The sequence below is a fragment of the Archocentrus centrarchus genome, chromosome 15 (assembly GCF_007364275.1).
Source record: "Archocentrus centrarchus isolate MPI-CPG fArcCen1 chromosome 15, fArcCen1, whole genome shotgun sequence".
In the NCBI taxonomy this organism is placed as follows: Eukaryota; Metazoa; Chordata; class Actinopteri; order Cichliformes; family Cichlidae; genus Archocentrus; species Archocentrus centrarchus.
The window spans coordinates 17,475,642-17,496,108 of record NC_044360.1 but is presented as its reverse complement, the minus strand read 5'-3'; the positions used below and the strand labels follow the sequence as shown (position 1 = coordinate 17,496,108).

At 40.8% G+C, this 20,467-nt stretch overlaps 1 protein-coding gene across 1 annotated transcript; it reads left to right on the top strand.

The window, feature by feature from the left end:
* Positions 1-6,530: 6,530 nt before the first annotated feature.
* On the top strand, positions 6,531-18,833 carry sfrp5 (secreted frizzled-related protein 5). The gene is made up of 3 exons (XM_030748235.1): positions 6,531-7,505; positions 14,354-14,431; positions 17,311-18,833. Exons 1-3 carry the CDS (start codon positions 6,947-6,949, stop codon positions 17,637-17,639), a joined length of 966 nt encoding a protein of 321 aa, XP_030604095.1. The 5' UTR covers positions 6,531-6,946; the 3' UTR covers positions 17,640-18,833.
* The last annotated feature ends 1,634 nt before the right edge of the window (positions 18,834-20,467 follow it).

The window sequence follows — 20,467 nt, the reverse complement described above, 5'->3', positions numbered from 1 at the left end:
CCAGCTCATTTCTGAAAAGCACCCTCATGAACTATTTTTCTATGGTACAGTAGGCTTGAGGTTCAAAGGAGAATCTATTTTAAATTCTATTTTACAAATCTTTGATAGTTTTCTGGCTTTTAGTGTGAGCGGGAGACCTTTGTAAAAGTTTTTAAATAGCGACTGCTGAATGCTGGCATTAATGCCAAGACCTGTTCTCACTGCAATCCTGGGAAAATCCTTTCCTATTTGTTGAAACCCATATCTATCTATTTCCCAACAGAGGTGAGGTCTGATCCTTAACTGATGACCCTGGCCATTACTGAGACAAGCAGCGAGGGCATGTGGATACACATGCACATAAACAAAAAGATGAAGAGATAGTGTGAAGAGGAAAAATGGTCTCCGACTGTCCTTGCTTCACATACTTGGGAATGTATGTTGAAAGACATGCAGATGGGTTGATAGACACACAACAAACACACACACATGTACACATACACACACATACACACACAGCAAATAGATCAGGTGGCAGGAAAGTGTCTAACGGTGATGTCTACAGATCATAAATCACAGCAGATGTTGCAGCAACAGCCTAAACACGCCACTCACATTTGGGTTCACATTACAAACAGTAACACTTGGAACAACACCAACGAGTAAAAGCCGTGCAGCAGTGCAGCAGCTCACCTACAGGTTATGAGTAAAACTGATGCATTTAAAGACGATTTCGGTCCATTCTAAAATATTTAAAATCCTCTGCCTAAATAAACTAGCATTTCAGAGGTTCCACATATATTTATTCTGCATACCTGATCATAGCTTGAATTGTGAGTTCTCATTCTGAACTGTGGCTGTTTTAAGCACTGAATTTTACATTATCTCTTCCACCTAAAGAAACCCACTAACAACTGAGTCAGGCTCCTCTGGCTGGAACTTGCTGGACTTCTGTTGAATCTTCAAAACTAATAAAATCTCTTCTTTGAAGTGTTCCCATCTGATTTCCTCAAAAATGTCTGCATCAAGTGGTAACATGTCATGATAAGTGTCAACTTGGTCCAGCTTGTAATGAAGTTAGTCAAATCAGTCAAAAGAAGTTTCCGTCTTTTTGAGTTAAGACTAAATGTTCCTCGAATGTGCTTTGTCTGTGAAATCTAATTTCCTCTGTGGGATGTATTCTTAACGCCAGTGCTCTTTTCACCTTTTTACTGTCTGCTGTTCTCCTCTTCCATTTCATTAGTCTACTAGCTGACTACCCATTTCTGAGAATAAAAAGTATACTGAATGATGAGACTGAATGTGTCACTTGCAAACTCCAGCTGGATGATACGCAGTTTTCCATGTAGAAGTGCAAACTGGATATGTGAGCATGCTCACGCTTACACACATGCGCCAAATGTGTGAAATCTAGCACCGTGGTAGCAAGTTCACGTAAAATGCTGACAAGAGCCATCATTTATGGCCCTTTTACAGTAATGCACTGTTGGAGGTGAGCTGCTGCTTGTGTTCATAGTACGTGTGTGTCAAAAGATTGAGAGGAAGTGTCCCATCACTCATAAAAAGAAAAGCCCTCAGTCGACGTTTGGGTCTCCCTTTCTCCACTCTGTCTCTTTACACTGGGTTCCACGACGGTGAGCTGGTCAAAGCTCCTTTACAAGGACTACGACTTGGTAAGCTGGAGCGAGTTGTTAAGGGTTTAAGCTGACAATCAAGTGAGCTGTGTGTGTGTGTGTCTGTGTCTAAGTGTGTAGCAGGAAGGTAAAGGGATAAGAAGTTGACTAATTCTCTGTCTGACTGTGTGAGTGATTGTACCTTCTGACTCCCACTGCGCCAGCCATGGCATCTAAAAGAGGAGAATCCAGTGACACAGCAGTGCAATAGTGCCAGGAGTGATGATAGAAACAGACAAAGAAAGTAAGCAAACATCAAAGAAAATATTTGAGATAACAGTGTGAGAGAGTTCCAAAGACAGAAGATAGCAGTCACTTACGTGCAGCATATCTCTGCATCACTGCCCCTGTGTGACGGGTATCTGCGGTTATAGCGCTTTACTGTGTGCTGCTAAAGTCTTCTAACATAATTTCATCACATTTCAGCAGCTATGTGCAAAAGTACCATCTGACAAAGTCATTCCTCACCTCAGGACTCAGTGGACAAGCTGAACTGAGGCAGACCTCATTCAAATCTCATAAGCCTGATATTTCCTGGTGGCACTAGCAGTTATTGAACAAATCAGGAATGGACATGTAGAACTAAAGCTCTCTGATTATTTCTTTTGTTTGGGATTGTGTCTGCCTGTGTGGAGTTCATTTACCTTATCCACTGTGATCCGTACTTCTCTATAAATAGTGTTGTGCCTACAGATTCTACATATGAATATACAGAATCTGTAGCTAAGACACAAGATTTTGGGCACTGAAAAATCAGCAGACTTTTGTTGTGTGCAGGTAAATGGTCTACTTGAAAAAGATACAATTTAGCTTTTTAAAAAGCTTTTTCAAAGTGTATCTGCATTTGGAAGTACTGACAACACAAGGAAGAGAAAGCTCAAAATCCGTTGGTTACACCTGAAGTCTGACATATTGGCCATTATCTCCCGTGTCAAAAAGGCACATATAATCCAGTTACCACTGCCAAGGAGGTTATGTTTTTGTTAGCATTTACATGTGGGGGTACCATTCTGTTTGTAAAACTTTGTAGGGGTGTAGAGTGGGGGCATGTTAATAATCCATTAAAATTTGCTTCACATCCACCAAGCTCTTCAAGGTCAACTTAATGATTTATTGGTCAAAAACTGACAAAAAGCCTTTTAACTTAGAAACTGTGATTCTAATATGTGTGGTGTGTATCACCAACATATAGAAAGTACTTTATAAATATTTTAAATATGTCACATTTGACCTTTGACCACTCCTTCAAGGTCAATGAAGTGATCTATAATGCTAGATAATGCTCTAAATATCACATTACAGTTTGCACCCAAATATCACATTACACTGGACCTCTGATCTCACTTTTACATTTAATATCTGCCTTTTTTTTAAGCTGCCTAGTTAGAAATATACTGTCGTACAATATTATATAATAAGCTCAAGTAATTCATATCCAGTTTGCAAATTATTACCTATTACCCATTACCTCCTCCTACATAATATTTGTGTAAACAAAGTAAACATCTGTCATGCTGACCTCATTCTTACTGCACTACAAACTTCATAAAGTATGTTTAAAAAGAAAACAAAATCACCACATACAAAACGCAATACTATTCCCTTAAAAGTAAATACTACCCAGAGAGTGAGGAGCCTTGGAATAAGTCTGCGATCCCAGAATGCTTCTTGTTGATAATTTTTTAATGCATATAAAATTTAAGAGTAAACTGAGAAAGCAAATAAAAAGCAAGCCTTACTGCAAGTTGCCATTACTGCTTCTGCAGCTTAAAAAAAATAATCAGACTAATGGAAACTCCTTTTGTGTGGGTGTTGGTACATCTGTTTGTGTGTGTGTGTGTGTGTGTGTGTGTGTGTGTGTGTGTGTGTGTGTGTGTGTGTGTGTGTGTGTGTGTGTGTGTGTGCTTCACAAGTGTAGGAAAAAAAAATCCTGAATTCAATTTTTAAAGAATAAAATGACACTAAATCAAAGAATTAAATAATGGTTTAGTTAAATTTGGGTGTGTGCTCTTGTAAGTGTGTAAGAAAATTGCAAGGTGGTGTGTGTGTGTGTGTGTGTGTGCATGAGCGTGCATAGTGAGGAGAAGTGGTTCACTCAAAACTGCATGGTTAAAGCCTTTGTACTACCTCCTCTGCTGATATTATATTTACTTTTCATTCACTTGAGTAACATATTTTGCAGAGGAGCATCTGCTGAGAGTTTTGAATCTCTCTTACTTTCTGCTTATTTCACTGAATGAATACATTTTCAAAGGTTATGGAAAATCTGATGAAGTGGCCATGCTGTACAGCATCTAAAAACATTCTGGTAGACTTTTGAGGTTCTCTTTATGCAGCTGACTTGAATATACCTGACGTAACTCATTTCTGAGCTTGGTTTGTTAAAGACACTGCCTTCACTTTCTGTTGCTTGTGTACACAAGTTCAGTTAGAGAAAGACATGCAAAATGCTGTCATGTCTGTTGTCTTTTACATCATCTCCTCCATCTTCTTGTGTGGTTTGGTATTCAAACCCTGCTTGGAGGGAATATCTGGGCAGCTGGCCACCTCACCCACTCTCAAGCCTTTCCTCTTTAGAATCGCCCTGACTCTCTCCCTCTCTCTCTCTCTCTCACACACACACACACACACACACACACACACACACACACACACACACACACACCCATACCCACTGCCGCCATCTCCAAACACACAGGCATACTCACACAATTGCTGAGACACTCTTTTCAAACCATGCTAAATCTTTAGGCCTAACAATGCAGGCTGGACCTAATCTTATAACCCCCGTCCAATCAGAAGGCTGGAAACTGAAGAGTGGAATTGATTGGCTGGTGGCCACAGGGGCCAGTTAGGGGAAGGAGAACAAGAGGAGACAACCATTGTTGATTGATTACCATGAAAGACACTTTTGTTACTGACTTGAAGGTAGGACACTGCGCTTGTATCAAGAGGAAACACTAGCAGTCTTAAAATAGGTCACCACTGCGCTAACGTGCATACAAGATACTTCACCAAGATAGTGAGGTATGCACAAAACAGTCCCACCACCCCTTCTTAAAAGAGTAAGGTCCACAAATCATTAGCTGTGAGCCATATTGATTTGTTGCAGTGCAAAGGTTAACAGAGCACTTTCTGTCAGTGTAGCATGTTGAAGGATGAAAGCATTAGAGCTGGAAGAGAAGCAGTGAGGAAACATAGTTGAATAAGCCTTGGCTGTGAGGTTATGAAAATAAAACGAGGGCTTTGTGCTCACTCGACAATGTTTTTATTTATAATTTTTCTTTTTAAAAATTGGCTACATGAGCAAACAACCATCGTATCTTTCTTCATTGTAGGTTATGAAAACTGCAGATCTTGTTTGCTCTGTTGGCAGCTTCTCCCATCCACTTCCCGAAAAAAATCCTCAGTAGTATCCGCACACACCCAGGGTATACAAACAGGGATTTGAAGTGCAGCTCAGCATGATGAGGCTGAAACATATTCAACTCCATTGTCAAGTTAAAAAACGATTTGATGGTGCAGTAATCTTCTTCAGTCCCCTGGGTTTGGAAATAACTGAAAGTGTGGTCATGATACTATAAAACTATATGGGCGCTTGTACAATGTGGACTGGGATTTTATTCATGTGCCTGTTAACGGATATTAAAACATGATTTTCTCTATTTCATATAATCTTATTGAATTAGGTTTTATGGACTAACTGCTGTTTCTAGAATTTTATCTTCCACCCTACAGGCGCAGAACAATACTGTCCCTGATTCTCATTCAAGTACACCACCAACTGTTTGCAAAACACACATGCACGCACTTTCCCAGTCTCCTTGTTTGTACTGCCACATACAGTCTGCTTACTTCATCTTAGTCTCTGCACAGTCCAGCTGCAGGATGATCCATAGGGTGTCTCCACAATCCGCATATATCTTGTATTGGCCTGCATTTACAGTCTATTCACATGAGGGAAAGCATTAATGCGTGACGCAGATCAAATAGCAAATGCAGGAACACCTTCCAAGTGAGCCGCTGATCCCACATCCTGTTCACAATGCTACAGGCTTTTGAATCTGAATGTGACCCTGCAAGGGAATTTGCTCCAAAGATGAAGGCCCTCACTGTGTCAGTGGCACTGATAGAAAGAGACAGATAGACAGCGTGCCTCTATTCACAGCCAACATACACATTAGCATAACTCCCTTGGAGCGGGTAAACCACCTAGACACCTGTAGCTGCGCAACTCAGTAACCTCACTTCTCCCATGCTGCTGCCACAACTTAATTCATATTCTCCTCTTGCATTTCTTGCATTTACAATTGTGTACATGAATGTGTGCAGTTGTAAGTTTCTTCACTGCTGATGCCAGCCAAAGCCTGCTGCCAGACTGTTTTGAGCTAATGAAGTGAGCGGGCTTGAATGGCAAGCAGACATCCTTTGTTACGCATGGAGCAATCTGGAAAGAGCTTTGTAGAGTCTGTCTCTCATGAGTAAATGGAAGGGGAGTAAAGAGTTTAGAAATCCAAAACAAAGACAACATGACTAAGAGGATGATAGTGTCTTCTGGGTGTGTTTCTAACTAAAGAATCTTGTGCATATCTGAGAGATCAATTTTAAAAAATACAGCTGGAGGAACTTGCCATAGGCTGCTCTCTCTTTCTCTCATGTTAAGTTGTTCTAGAGGAGGGCTTTTGATGAAAATAACGGGGCAGAAGGAGTGTCCTGAAGGCCAGTGGGAGCCTCCCCCTGAGGTTGTGATTGGCTGGAGCTGCTGTGAGTGAGTCCAGGGGAGTCCAGTAGGAAGGTGAATGGTCTGGGAGCCTGCTAGGGGGCAGGCAGCAGAAGAGAGCAGCTACCACAGCCTCTTAAAACCTAGGTACTCCTCATTACAGCTACAGACTGATAGATAGAGAGCAGGAGAGGGTTGGAGACAGATCTAAGAGAGGTTGAGGGAAGAAAAGTGAGAAACTGAGCAGGGAAAGTTAGAAAAATAAGAAGTCCTACTTGTTTTCCCACCCTTCCCTGACTGCTGCCTCCCCACTCCACCACCTGAGGCACACATACACACACACATAGGAAAGTGTTTCAGGGAGGCTTAGAGGGTCGACTCTCCAGGGAAGAAGGGAATTAAACACTTTTGTTTTCAATCCGCTGCGTTCATACTCAGGAGAAAAAAAAGGGATTACAGCTTGTACGCCTGCCCCCCTTGTTTCTCTCTTCTCCTTGCATTTTTTTTTTCACTGAGTTACTTTGGAGACTTTGGATATAACCTTCTTGAATTGTTGTTCTGAACTCATAGAGGCATGGCACCCGGACAAAAGAGCCCCAGGTGGGCATTAACCCAGGGCTCCTTCAGCTTGGCACTGGGCCTGTCGCCCTTCTCCCTCCTCCTTCTCCTCCTCACGGTCTCGGCCGCAGATGAGTATGACTACTACAGCTGGCAGTCGGACAACTTCCACAATGGCCGCTTCTACACCAAGCAGCCCCAGTGTTTGGACATACCAGCTGACCTGCGCTTGTGCCACAATGTGGGCTACAAGAAGATGAGGCTGCCCAACCTCCTGGACCATGAGACCATGCCAGAAGTCAAGCAGCAGGCAGGCAGTTGGGTGCCCCTTCTGGCCAAACGGTGCCATGCTGATACGCAGGTCTTCCTATGTTCACTGTTTGCGCCGATATGTCTTGACAGGCCCATCTACCCCTGCCGCTCACTTTGTGAGGCTGTCAGGGACAGCTGTGCCCCAGTAATGGAGACCTATGGCTTTCCCTGGCCGGAGATGTTGACCTGCGACAAGTTCCCCATTGATAACGACCTCTGCATCCCCATGCAGTTCACCGGGAACCATGCAACCCAGCCACCAGGTAGGGCACAATCATTCAAGCACACTCATACAAAATACAACCAAGTTAAATCCCAATGAAATCATAAGTTATTTTAGTTTGTATGGCTCCTGAAGAGGTTACTGGTTAAAATTATAGCTTTTGCAGCTGGTCAGAGGATTTTCTGGTGCTATTAAAATGACACTTTCCACAGATTGTATTTTGAATATAAATATAACTTAAAATATCACCTGACTGTTTTAGAAATCACTTTTTTAAAAAGGCTTAATAATTTAATAAGTATAACTTTAACACAACTTTGTTGATCTTTTTTAGCTTCAAAAGCATTACTGTATTGACCGTGTGCTTAAATATTCTATCCTAAATACGGCTTATGTTTTATAAAGTTAGATTTAAAGGGTTTAAAAGACATTGCCATGAAAAATACTGTGTTGTGTTTTGCAGATGCAGATGCTGAGATGAAAAACTATTAGCAGAAAATAAGTGAGGAAATACAGTTTGCCTCTGCGTTCTGAATTTTCATCGCGTTTAAAATATTACTTTAGCGTATGATCGCTCAAGTCCTTGCAGTCGGAGACACTGAGAGCCTGTAAACTGTGAGGAGGACAGAATCAGATGGCTTCCGTGCATTGCCATAATGACAGATGAGCGTTTAAGTGGGAGACTATTTAGAGGAGGTCAGCGAAAGAGACAGGAGCAGGAAGATGCTACAGGGGAAAGTTCTATGTGGACAGTTAAGGACGGCTCCGTGCCATCTGCATATGCCTCAGGGAGGTACAGAGACAGACCGACAGAGCCAGGAGACTTAGAGACTCCAGAAGCCAGATCGCTCACTGAGTTAAGATAGATGGACTGTGAGGTATTAACTGAAAAAGTTACACAGAAGCACAGGCACGGACACACACCTTTATCAGTAGTCATCCATCTACAGCTAAACAGTCAGTCAAAGAGTGAATGAATAATGTTTTCGTTCATGGTTTGCAGAGTGTCAAATTACCCAATTAACACTAGCTTGATGAAACAAAAAGGCATATGTCATGTGAGGGTTTCTGAGAGTGATTTGATTTGAAAAATTGAAAATATTATAATATTTTTCTCAGGCAATGAGTAGGAGTACCAATAGTGAATAGTGGGACTGAGTGGGAACTAAATCCAAAGAGGTGTGCAAATGCTTGTGTGTATGTCTGAGTGTGTGTGTGTGTGTGTGTGTGTGTGAAGCTCAACTACTTAAGCAGCCTCTTCACAAAAGCAGTCAGTGCTGAGAGGGAGAGAGAGGGAGTTGATGAGAGTCTTTAGACACTGGAGGGGGACAGTCCCCACTGTGCCCCAGTCCGCTCAGCCTTTGTTGGGTCTGGCAGCAAGCAGGCCAATTAGCTAGAAGGCCAATTACTGAGTTCCCACTAATTAGTCGACATGACAGGACAAGAGACGCAGGCAGAGAATGGGAATCACGAAAGTCTGATTGTCCCTGAGAGAGCAGAATGAAGAGGAGTGAAAGGAGAGGGAAGCAGGAAAGTAAAGACAGGCACACAGCTTACAAAAGAGGAGAAAAGCTGCTTCCTGCAGCATAAGAAGTGTTTGCCTCTGCTTTCAATAAGAACTTGAAGAAAACGGTTTAGATCCGGTTTAGAAAATAGTGCAGCTCTTTTTAACTATTCCCAGAATTAGATCTAAGTGTGCTGAGGGTGCTTTCAGTTACTGTCCATTCATCCATCCATCCATCCATCCATCCACATTCAAAAATAAACTCAGTTTTTTTATTCTCACAGGCTTAGACTTACTTGCCATCTTTTTTTTTTCTTTTTTGGTGGAAAGGTTCCCGTTTCATTTAAGATAATTATGAAATCTCCGTTCTGTTACTTGAGCTGTTCTTTGATAGTTTAAACAAATTTCCTAAAGTACTGAAAGGCAGTCATTAGAACAATATTGTTTCAGTCTTGTCAGTCAGTTGTGTGGCATATCTTTGCTTTTTATCAACAATGGTCACAGCATACTGACATCTAACTATCTAATCTGATTTACAAAAGAAGTGGGAAAAGATCATAGGAGGATTCTTGGATGAATTAATGTGGTTCCTTTTCCATTAGGGAAAATGGCTGTTCTGTTTTTGTAGGACTCGTATCAACTATGTGACATTTTGGTTTTGCAGAGTTATAATTCATTCTTCTACATGCTCTCTGAGAAGGAGGCAGCTTGAAGTTCATCTGTCGCCTCCCCAAACAGGCAACTGTTTGTTGATCCCATCTCTTCAAACAATGATGATAGGAGGATAGATTACAGAAGGTCCTGGAGAATCAGTGAAAATCTGAAGACGGATTTTTGGCATTACAAAATTTTATGCGCAAAGAGCAAAAGATAAAAAAAAAAATGCTGAATTCAATTTTTAAAGAATAAAATGACACTAAATCAAAAAATTAAATAATGGTTTAGTTAAATTTGGGTGTGTGCTCTTGTAAGTGTGTGCATGTGTGTGTGTGTGTGTGTATTCATGTGAGCATTTGAAACTGAGAGTGAACCCATATCACTTCTAGCCTGAAGGCTCAGTCACTGACATTTTGCTAAGAACCAGAGATTCTCAGATGTGCCGATGAGGCCATCCTGAGGACAAGCTTTTGGCTCCTAAATCCACATGCACGCACGCCCACATGCACACACACACATATGCACACACATGAAAACACAGCCAGCAATAATAAAAAGGAATTTCAGCTAACAGCTCTTAGAAGTGAGTTTCCTGGGAAGCCTCTGTGTCATTGGAGGACACTGATGATTTTCTTTACACTGGCTCATATGAAGAATCTTGTGGTAATCCAGGTGAATCTTTGGGAGTTGGATCAATCACAGGAATTAGTATTGCTTTACCCGCTGTTCTCCCCTGTCCGAGAGGCCCCAATGCTATCTGAGCTATTCTGCAATTACATGATATAGCATGGTTCGAGGACTCCTGTGGAAACTAACAGTACAGAGTAAGATTCACTTTCCATCTCTCTGTCACAGCCAAAACTGGGAGAAACTCACCACCACCTGAGCTTAGGTTGTGTGTTGGCGCATGTGCCTACTGTATGTGTGTGTGTGTGTGTGTGTGTGTGAAGAGCCCAAGGGGTGTGATTATGTGAAATATAAGTCTCTATATTACACCGCAGAAGACAAGCTGACTGCTGACAAAAGAGGGCCCAGGCATCCCGGAGCGGGAAAAGGCCAACCAAGCTGAGTCTGTCAGGCAGGGAACAATTAATGCCACACCATCAGCTACATCTCATTGTTTTATGTTTACACCAGAAATTAATACTCAACATATATCCATGCCAGTGAAATTTCATGGTATGAAAGCTCTGTCCCTGCTTCAGACTGTGATATGACTAGTGTGATTTACATCCATATTAAAGAAGACAGACAGCACTGTCAGGACCCCAGCAGCATAACAGGCACTGCTCATATGAATTTGGTTGCTATATGAAATGGAAAATATGATCCAAATCTCTGGGTATGGAGGACTGCTGAGGCCTTTTGAGAATGTATTTTCTTTTCTGTATAGGCTTCCTACAGATGCAAGAAGCATGCTGTGTTTTAGGGGCCCCATGGGTTTCCTGAGGGCTGTGTTTTAGCTCTCCTCTGTCCTTCTGCAGGCCACATTTTAACAGATGTAAATCACGCTGAATTTCATCTCCGTCATAATACCATTTTATGGCATAAGTGCTGCTGCTCATAACTTAAAAGACCCAAATGAGGCATAAGATAGTGACCGGCACACACTTTAAATGGAGCATTCTTGCTATGAAAGTTGCTGTGAAGCTCAGGCAACAACAGATGAGGTACAAGAAATGTCAGGGAACCAGATGACAGTGTGGTCATCTTATTTGTGAAGACATGCGTTTGTGTTTATTCAAAGTGTGCATGAGAGAAAGAGGCAGCGGTGGCATGTTAACTTCTTCCATTTTTACCCAACTGTTAAACTGATTCCAAGCAAATCAGTCAAATGTAACAAGTATGATTTACAGTGTTTGTGTTTTCAGCTGCACGTCTGAAGCAAGTTAATGAGGTTGTTACATGTAATGTAATGACAAGTGGTGTCTTTTAGGAATTCACTGTGAACGGGCAAGATGATTTGCGCGATGACCATAATTTATATTACCCATTAAATTTCATGCCAGAAAGCAATTTCCTAAGCTACATGTAAGTAGAACAAAATGACATTAACTATGTGATTAAAGAGAACAAATATTCCTTTGCGTTGATGCACAATGCCATGTCTTTGTGTGGCTTTCTATTCCCAGATTATTTTGTAAATCACTTTTCACTTTTATAAGTTTAATAGGTTTTGTTGGAGACACTGCAGAAAGACTGAAGCGTTATTAACCTCAGAGCTATGAGTAAGTGAAGTTTTGGAGAAGTTCTCCCCTCTTGCTTTGTACCATTTCCACTTTGGCTTGCTGTTTAAAGATTAACAGCAGTGCCTTCCACAAGATCTTCTCCCTACTCTCCCTCTTCCCATTATCCCTTTCCTCTTATCCTTAATCATCAACTCCCAACCTCCTTATCCTCCACAAGTTCTGTAAGCCCTGTAAGACAATAACATTTGTCTCAGTAAACTGGAACATTAAAATTTCTATGATTAAGTTTATAACCCAGTAGGTAAATGCCAAAAGTAGCACACAAGAGGTGGTCAAGTCCAAAGTCAACCAGAGCGAGAGCATGATTTTCACAATTTAATCACATGGTGAAAAATTCTTCAGCTGCTTTGAGATGATGGCAAAAATACGTTAATGAGCTCAAAGTCAAAATATTTACTGAGCAGAAATGCGTCCAGGAAAAAAAGCAGCAAGCCACGCAGCAGTGACTCCCATCAGAACATGACGGTGATTCCCTCGACAGAGACCGGCGATGAGGGCAGTTGTTCCTTAAGTGATTTCTCAGCACCATCCAAATGCTGGTTTTCGATCCAAGCTCAACTAAGTTTCACGGAGGGACCGCTTTCTCCTGACACATGCTCTGGCATCAACGCAACCAGGCCTTCTGCCAAAATACCACCCCTGTGAAACCAGAATGAATTACCGCAGAATCTGAATAAGACCAAACGGCTTCAAGGGAACCATTCAAGACTTACAAATCCAGAGAAGTTTTGTTGTCTCTTGTTCTGGGGTGGTGTGTGTGTGTGTGTGTGTGTGTGTGTGTGTGTGTGTGTGTGTGTGTGTGTGTGTGTGTGTGTGTGTGTGTGTGTGTGCGCATGTGTTTCCATGCTTCTGTCCCAGTCTTCATGTCAGCACCAAACAATTAGAATCCTGACCTTGTAGGTCTCCTGCCTATGAAAGCATGGGAACCCTCAGAGGAGAAAAAACTGGCAGTTAGTCTACAAGAACATGGTTCAGCTACCTCCAACACACACATATGCAGACACACACATGAATATACTCAGTGGTGGTTAGGGGGTTCACCTCCCCATGACCCAAGCAGCGAAGCATGCTAAACTTTGACCCATCTCATTATCTGGCCAGACGCTGAGGTTTGGGCTGGGGTGATAACCTCTGAACCCTGACTTTTAACCCAGGGCCTGCACTGTGCAAGGATAGGCGTGTTTTTTTGTTTGTTTTTTTTTTTTGCATAGGTGTGTTTTAGAAGTGTGAGGCACAGAAAGAAAGAGAAAGAATAGGGAGCTGGGGGGGTAATAACATATTTTGGATCTTGTGATGAGCGAATGTCAGAATAATTTAACTCTCCTATAAGCAGTCATCTCAAAAAAGGCTGCTAACTCAGCAAAAGGTCTGCACTGTTTTCCCTTGCAGCTGTCAAATTTGTCATCTAGGTGTATAGGTATGTTGTGAGGGCAAGATTTCTATACCACATCCTTCTCTCTGTGGCCCTTTCTAATATTATAGTTTGGATTTTTTTTTTTTTTTTTGCTCACTTGGCTCAAGGCTCTGTTTTGTGGATGAGTAGCCTGATATTAGATGCGTAGAGCTGGAACCAGCCTCTGAAATTACATGGAGTTGATGCAGTAATTGTCGTGATAATGTTTTATATTGAGGAGAAAATTACAAGGTGGTGTGTGTGAGTGTGTGTGTGTGTGTGTGTGTGTGTGTGTGTGTGTGTGTGTGTGTGTGTGTGTGTGTGTGTGTGTGAGAGAGAGAGAGAGAGAGAGAGAGAGAGAGGATGACTCCAGAAGTCTTGGGACTCCTATAAGTTTTATAAATTGATTGAATTGCTAGTCTGCTTCAGCTGTAAACATATTAAAATGTAGAAACAAGCTGTAAATACATAAAAAGGACTTTATGCAGGCCTGTATTACTTCCCTCTTGTGATCTGTCTTCACTGTGTGGGCACACAACAACAATCACAAAGATCCATATCAAAGTTAGACAGGCCAGACATGCTCTTGAGTAAAACATGCATGACAGTAAATTTTGAGTTAAAAATAAACTGAACTTGTTGCTTTGGTTTCCCCTTGCTCTTTCACAATATGTGGTTGCTGTGTGGCCTAAGTGCTGGCTGTGTCTGTGTACTGAATCACTTTTCACCATGTTCAGCAGCTCCTGCCACAGCGTTTACCTTTCTGCACAGCCAAGACCACGCCTGCGCCACCAAAATATACAACGGCCAGAATAAAAACATTTTCGCCAGTGTAATTGCAGGGCAAACATCAGTCAGCCTACTGGACTCTGCATTCACTCAGCAGCAAATAGCCTCTGACAAGGGGGGGGGTTGCAAATAAGTGCTCCAGAAGTGCTCAGAGCTTAACGATTTCATACTGACACAGCTTTGGTTTTGCTGGCTGCACTTGACCTCAACACAGCCGTTACATATAAGCTAATCTGGTCTTAAAAACACCAGATTCAGTCTAGGTGATGACAATTTTTTTTTTCTTGTCCCCTCAGTGTCAAAGGTGTGCCCACCCTGTGACAATGAGCTGAAAACAGACAACATCATGGAGCACTACTGTGCAAGTGACTTTGGTAAGTAGCAAAAATTTAAAAGAATAAGACCTGCATATGGATACAAACACTAACGCACAGCAGGGTCGCCCTAACCGAGAGTCTGCAGTCAGGTAAACTTTAAAAAGTGAGTGTGAGAGACTGACAACGCAGAAAAGTGCAATCGCTTTGTGCCCAATAGTCAGCCAAGTATAGTGTGAACAAAATATTTCATCACAGGCTTGATTTGGATTTACAAGTCTGTTCGTGAGGTAATAATAAAATTGATTATTTAAATATTGTGTTGAAAATTAGTAATAACACACTAAAAAGTCAAAGCACTGTGTCCTTAAAAGCTCCCATCAACATGAATGGACAGAATTTTACGACAGTGTAAAAAGCTACATATTTACAAAAAGCGTAATCACACTAAAACACAGATTTAGGGTGTCCGTAGTTAAATAATATGAAGATTAATGGTATTTATACCATTTATGTTTGCTTATTAGATTAAAAAAAAAAATGAAAGCAAATCTCACCTGTGCATCCCTTTTCTCACTTCTGATCTTCCCTTGTATTAAATCTCATGTTTGTGGCATTCATTTTGCAGCACTAGAACAAACTTTTTCTTCTCATGAACTGATAAATTACTGAGCTTCAACACCCTTTTCCAAACTTTCCGCTTTCCAGCTTTCCTGTTTCACAACAGTAATGACCTTCACGCAAAGCCAGAGTATAATTATATAATTATTCCATTATTTGTGTTTGTCGAGGCTTCTGGCCCATCATTCTCCACAGCAGCTGAATTTCTGTTTGTATAGACTCTTCCCCCAATGTTTAGAGTTAATGATACAGTGCTGTCTATTTGCTCTGGTCCAAACATTTTGAGCACCAAATAAGGAATGGTGACAAAAAAAAAAAATTGTGAAATTATAAAAGATGTGTGGCCAGCATGATGCAGAAAGCCATTTTCTGTGTTTGGTAAAATCTCAAATGAATATGACCCATGACCCATAATAAATGATAAAGCCCCATCCAACAACAACAAAATACGCCTTTGTGCACCTTCCTCACACGCTGAGCTGCAGCCAAAGTACAGACTCGTCCCTTGTAATTAATCATGACATTACCAAATCACAGATATTTATTTGTTTGATTGATTATAGGATTACATATCTCAATCTTTTAACATGAGGTTGCTTCAGGGATCAGAAAGCAAAACACAGATTCTTTCTATTCATTAATGCAAAACATGATTAATGCAGATTCAAGCAGATAGCCACAGAAAGACATTTTAGTGGCTTAGCATTTATGTGGCTGGAGGAGACGAAAAGATAACTGTGACATATGGATTTGGAGATCAAGGAAAGCATGACTCTACAATGTTATTCTATATGGTGAGAGCTTGATCTCATGCCTCATGAATGCTGCTACCTATTCATCTTCAGACACTGTTAACCCTCAGAGAGGGTTTGTTACGATCTACTTTTCATGTGTAATCTCTTGATATTCCAGCCGGACAAATGGCAGGAGTCTTGTCTAGCCTACACCTGGTTGTTAGAGTAGGTTGCTTGCTTTTGCTTTAAGAAAACCTGTTTCTCCTCAAAACGACAGCACGCTTCCAGCTGCTTCTACCTCTATGCCCTCCTCTGCTCACTTTAAAGAGAGTGACTTTGTATAAAGACGTGGGTCCAGCTTGTCACAAAGATGCTGGCCAGGCTACACAGAGGGCCCCACTGCACCACGTATGACTAAATATGACTGATTATGGGTGGGCATTTAAAGTGAATCAGAGGGAGATGAATTATCCTTCGTACCTTTAGTGAGCACGTGCCGTACATACACATGAATGCAGTCTTTCACAAAAATACACACAGCTCAGGCACGCAAATATATTGCATAAACATACTCACAGTGAAGGAGCTGGATGTGAAACAGGACGTGAACAAGGGGCAACTCAATGCACACATTCCTTTTTGAACACGCTATCACTTCACATGTACTGTATACCTATCTGAGTGTACTGAGGGATGTTTATGCAACCATAGACAAGCAGGCGAGAAGTGAACTGGCGATCTTCCAACAGGTCTGGGTACATAGCGATGCTTCATACCAACCCCACACCTTTGCCCGACCCATGATTAATTTCACCTGTCAAAATGTTCACCCAGAGAATTCCCCTCTTGAATGTCTGGCAGTTCAATTTTAATCTCTCACATATAAAAAAATATGAACTTATAAACACAAGGTGCAATGGGAGATACAACTCAGTACTTCATTAGGCTGATAAACTTTGAGTTTGTTGCAACCAAATTGTGCACATAATAAAAACACAGAGGTTCTGTGTTCTGTTTCTGCCTAAAAATATGCAACAGTTCACAAAACACTGCACTGAAAGTGTGTAAACAATGACACAGGCAGTGCAGACTGACAACAGATGATAGTGACTGCATATAGTAATATTAATCATCTTACACTATAAGCAATGCTTTAGACTTAAACCTTTACACTTGGATATAGGTTTTAGTAGCACTTAGAGGTTGACCTAAACCTGACTACAAACCTGACATGATGTGAGACATGAGACAACAGGAATAACTCAACAATAACAAAGAGAAGACTTGCGTTTTGAATTGCCAAAAGAGATGTTTTACTGTGGAGTTTTTCCCCGAGTCAGACATTCATAAGGATGCAGTTTTTGCACACTGCTGAGGAAAGTCTAAATGATGATACTCAGGGGAGGTGTAAAATAGCTACTGCTTTAGAACAGAACAGAGCTCAGTGCTAGAATTCCAGAAAGAAAAAAAATACCACAGCTGCTTAAGTAAAAATGAAACAGGGGAATCATAGTGACACATTAACAGCTTTAGGGTTTTATTGGATAAAAGTGGCTTTAAATATCTCCTTCTTTCCTCCTTCAGTCCTAAAGATGAAAATCAAGGAGGTGAAAAAGGAGAAGGGTGACCGGAAGTTGATTGCAGCGCAGAAGAAGAAGAAAGTATTAAAGCAGGGTGTGCTGAGGAAGAAGGACCTGAAGAAGCTGACCCTGTACATTAAGAATGGTGCCAACTGTCCATGCTCCCAGCTGGACAGCCTAGGCTCTAACTTCCTCATCATGGGCCGCAAAGTGGACCAGCAACTGCTGCTCACGTCCATTCACAAGTGGGACAAGAAGAGCAAGGAGCTTAAGTTTGCCATCAAGTTGATGAAGTCCTATCAGTGCCCCACCTACCACACCGTCTTCCAGTGACGTGGTTCACTGCAATGTTTGCTGAACTTTCCAAAACTTTGCTTTTCAGATTCAACCCTGTTTCACTTAGATCATAGCTGTTATTTCACTAATGCAAAATCCTTGCAAAATCTATTACCAGCCCTGAAGCTAAACATAAATCAGGTAGTTGTCCTGATCTCCACTGATGTCAGAGATTATTCTTATTCTTATTGGAGAAGGGAAAACTACTCTCCAAATAAGTCAAGTCCCCCACCACCACCAAGAAAAAAACAAAAAAAACAAACAAAAAAAAACATTAGGATGATTTCGTATTGATTTGCACTCTACTGTACTCTTTATTAACAATCCTGCTTCCCTCTTCTGATATTATAGAATCATTTAAATCATATCTTAAAGCAATCTTCTTAGATAGCAGCATTAAGAAATGGAAATTTAACCATTGGAAAGAAAACACACTCAATACTGCAGTGAAATAGAGGGGATGGGAAGGTTTGTTTCTGTGTAAAAAGAGCAGAGAGCAATGATAGAGTAAACATATGAGGACTGTGCAGTGTGCCAGTGCACATGCTGGCACAGTGCTCCGAGGAACAACATCAAAGCAGAGAAATATTGATGATCCACTTAACTGCATGTTGTAAAAAGGAGGTAATTCAGACCTATTCTAAATGCTTAGAAAACTGGGATTTTTTTTTCTTTCTTTTTATCCGTGATGGGAAAGAAGAAGACTGATGGAATGAGACAGACTGATGCTTTCACTGACTTTGTACAGAACCATTTTTGTGGCCTGAAAGAGGGAAACTTGAATATTTTTTTACTTTTTCATTTTGAGAAAGAATAAAGTTAGGGCAGAGAAGACATCTTCCTGAAAACAAGTGGAGAATTAAAGAGAGAGAAAGAGAGAGAAAGAGACTCTGGACAGAGCCAAAAACGTTGGATTGATAAGTCTCTTGTACTTCCTATTTTTCACTATCGGTCTTCAAATGTTTCTTTTTCTTTTACTTGTTATTTTTTAATTTGCTTCAGTTAAACATCTATGGTATGAAAGCAGAACTCATACACAAAGACCTTAGCACCTGAACACACTGTTGCTGTAGCAATGAGAGATATTTTTTTTCTAACCTATTAACCTGTAAGTAGTTCTGTTACTGAAATAGATCTTTGTTTTACAAAAAGTTAATGAATAAAATATATTTGAAATTTTTATAAAGAAAACCTGCTTGAAATGTCATGTTTCTTTAGTTATCACAGATAAACCACAAACTGTATATTGATGCCTAAAAAAATCATTTTCAGACCATCATCTGCATGAAATGTTTGCTTGGTTGAAAAACAAACAAACCCTCTAAGTTACTGACACACACTTAAATGAGGAGGCACTTGCCTGTATCTGTTTCTCCTCAGTAGTTTAAGCCTGCATTTATTTTTAACATATTTCATAGTAAACAGAAATTTTTCTCACTGACCAATTAGATGGAGTCAAGCAATGGGATAGATAGAAATGGAAACTACTCTGATTTACCGCTTTTTAAATTTTTTAATCTATCACTCAAACTGTCAAAGCATAAAATAAAGTTGACAAGTTGAAAATTTCTTGGTCTGATGTGATTGTCTGATAATCTTTAAATTATTCTGAACACTCTCCAGGCTTCAAGTATTTCTGATTGTTAACATAGGCTGTATATATAAGATGGATGTAGCCATAGTGATGTCAATGCCAATTTTTATGTTTGGTACTTTGGCCGTCTCTCTTGTGATTTGACTAGTACAGGAGCCATTTGGACCCAGTTTCCACGGAAAAGAAAACACTGAGAGCCGCAAATACTACCGGAAGCCAGTAGCCGCTACCGGCTTCCGCGAGTGATGCATATATTGAGAGATGAAAATAATAATAATAATAATAATAAATTTATTTATTTTAATATTTCAAGATCATAATAATGTTCCAATTTAGAGCTACAACAAAAAAATGAACTAACAAAAATAGGGCCAAGACACACAGAGCCGCAGCATGAGGACGAAAGAGCCGCATGAGTCGCGGGTTGCCGACCCCTGGACTAGTACATAACAGGCTTGAAACAAAATATAATCTCCTTACCGTACTAGAGAACCTGAAAAGTCAGATCCTCATGCTACAGTCACACTAGAAAAAACAGTGGTTGGAGACCGCATTATGATCAGAATTATTGTGACTGTTAGCAATTAACTTGCAATCTTGCTGCCTTTGAAATGGTTGCTTCAAAGACAGGGACCAGGTCTGCAACCACTTGCAGTCAGTTACCATCTTCAAAACAACTTCGGTGCATCATGATGACAATAGTTGCTGCAGGGTGGTGATTTACCCAGATAAAAACATAGTTGCAACCTTGGCAATCTTGCTTATAGAAATGTATAACCAGAATACAACCAGTTGGAAAGCTTTTGAGTTGAGTTCCGTATTGCGAAGACACACATCACAGATGTGTTGCACTCTTCGGCGCAGACTGATTCAGATTGAGTGCAACATGTTTATTTGCAAACCTTTGCTGATTTGTCTGAGTGTGGTTGCAATCAGTCTCAGATCTGACCACAGTTGTTGGAGACACGATTTTCTCCCACCAGACAACTTGTACAATAACCTTGTGACTGAAAGTGGTTACGGGTGTTGCACATTTAAGTACACATACAATATGCCAACTATGTGCAATTGGTCTCCAAAACTGAAAAAAAAAAAAATTGAATGCAATCATTGGGCAACCACTGATTTTCTGCTGTCCTTTACTCTAGTGTGGCTGAACCATCAGTATATGTCTTAATACAACTGAACACTGTACAAGACACCTATCATTCAGAACATCCATGATCTTAGT

Excerpts from the sequence above, each read along its gene's own strand:
- sfrp5 (XM_030748235.1), top strand. The coding sequence starts at position 6,947 with ATGGCACCCGGACAAAAGAGCCCCAGGTGGGCATTAACCCAGGGCTCC. Across the intron at positions 7,506-14,353 it reads CCATGCAACCCAGCCACCAG|TGTCAAAGGTGTGCCCACCC; the intron begins GTAGGGCACAAT and ends TTGTCCCCTCAG. Across the intron at positions 14,432-17,310 it reads CTACTGTGCAAGTGACTTTG|TCCTAAAGATGAAAATCAAG; the intron begins GTAAGTAGCAAA and ends TTCCTCCTTCAG.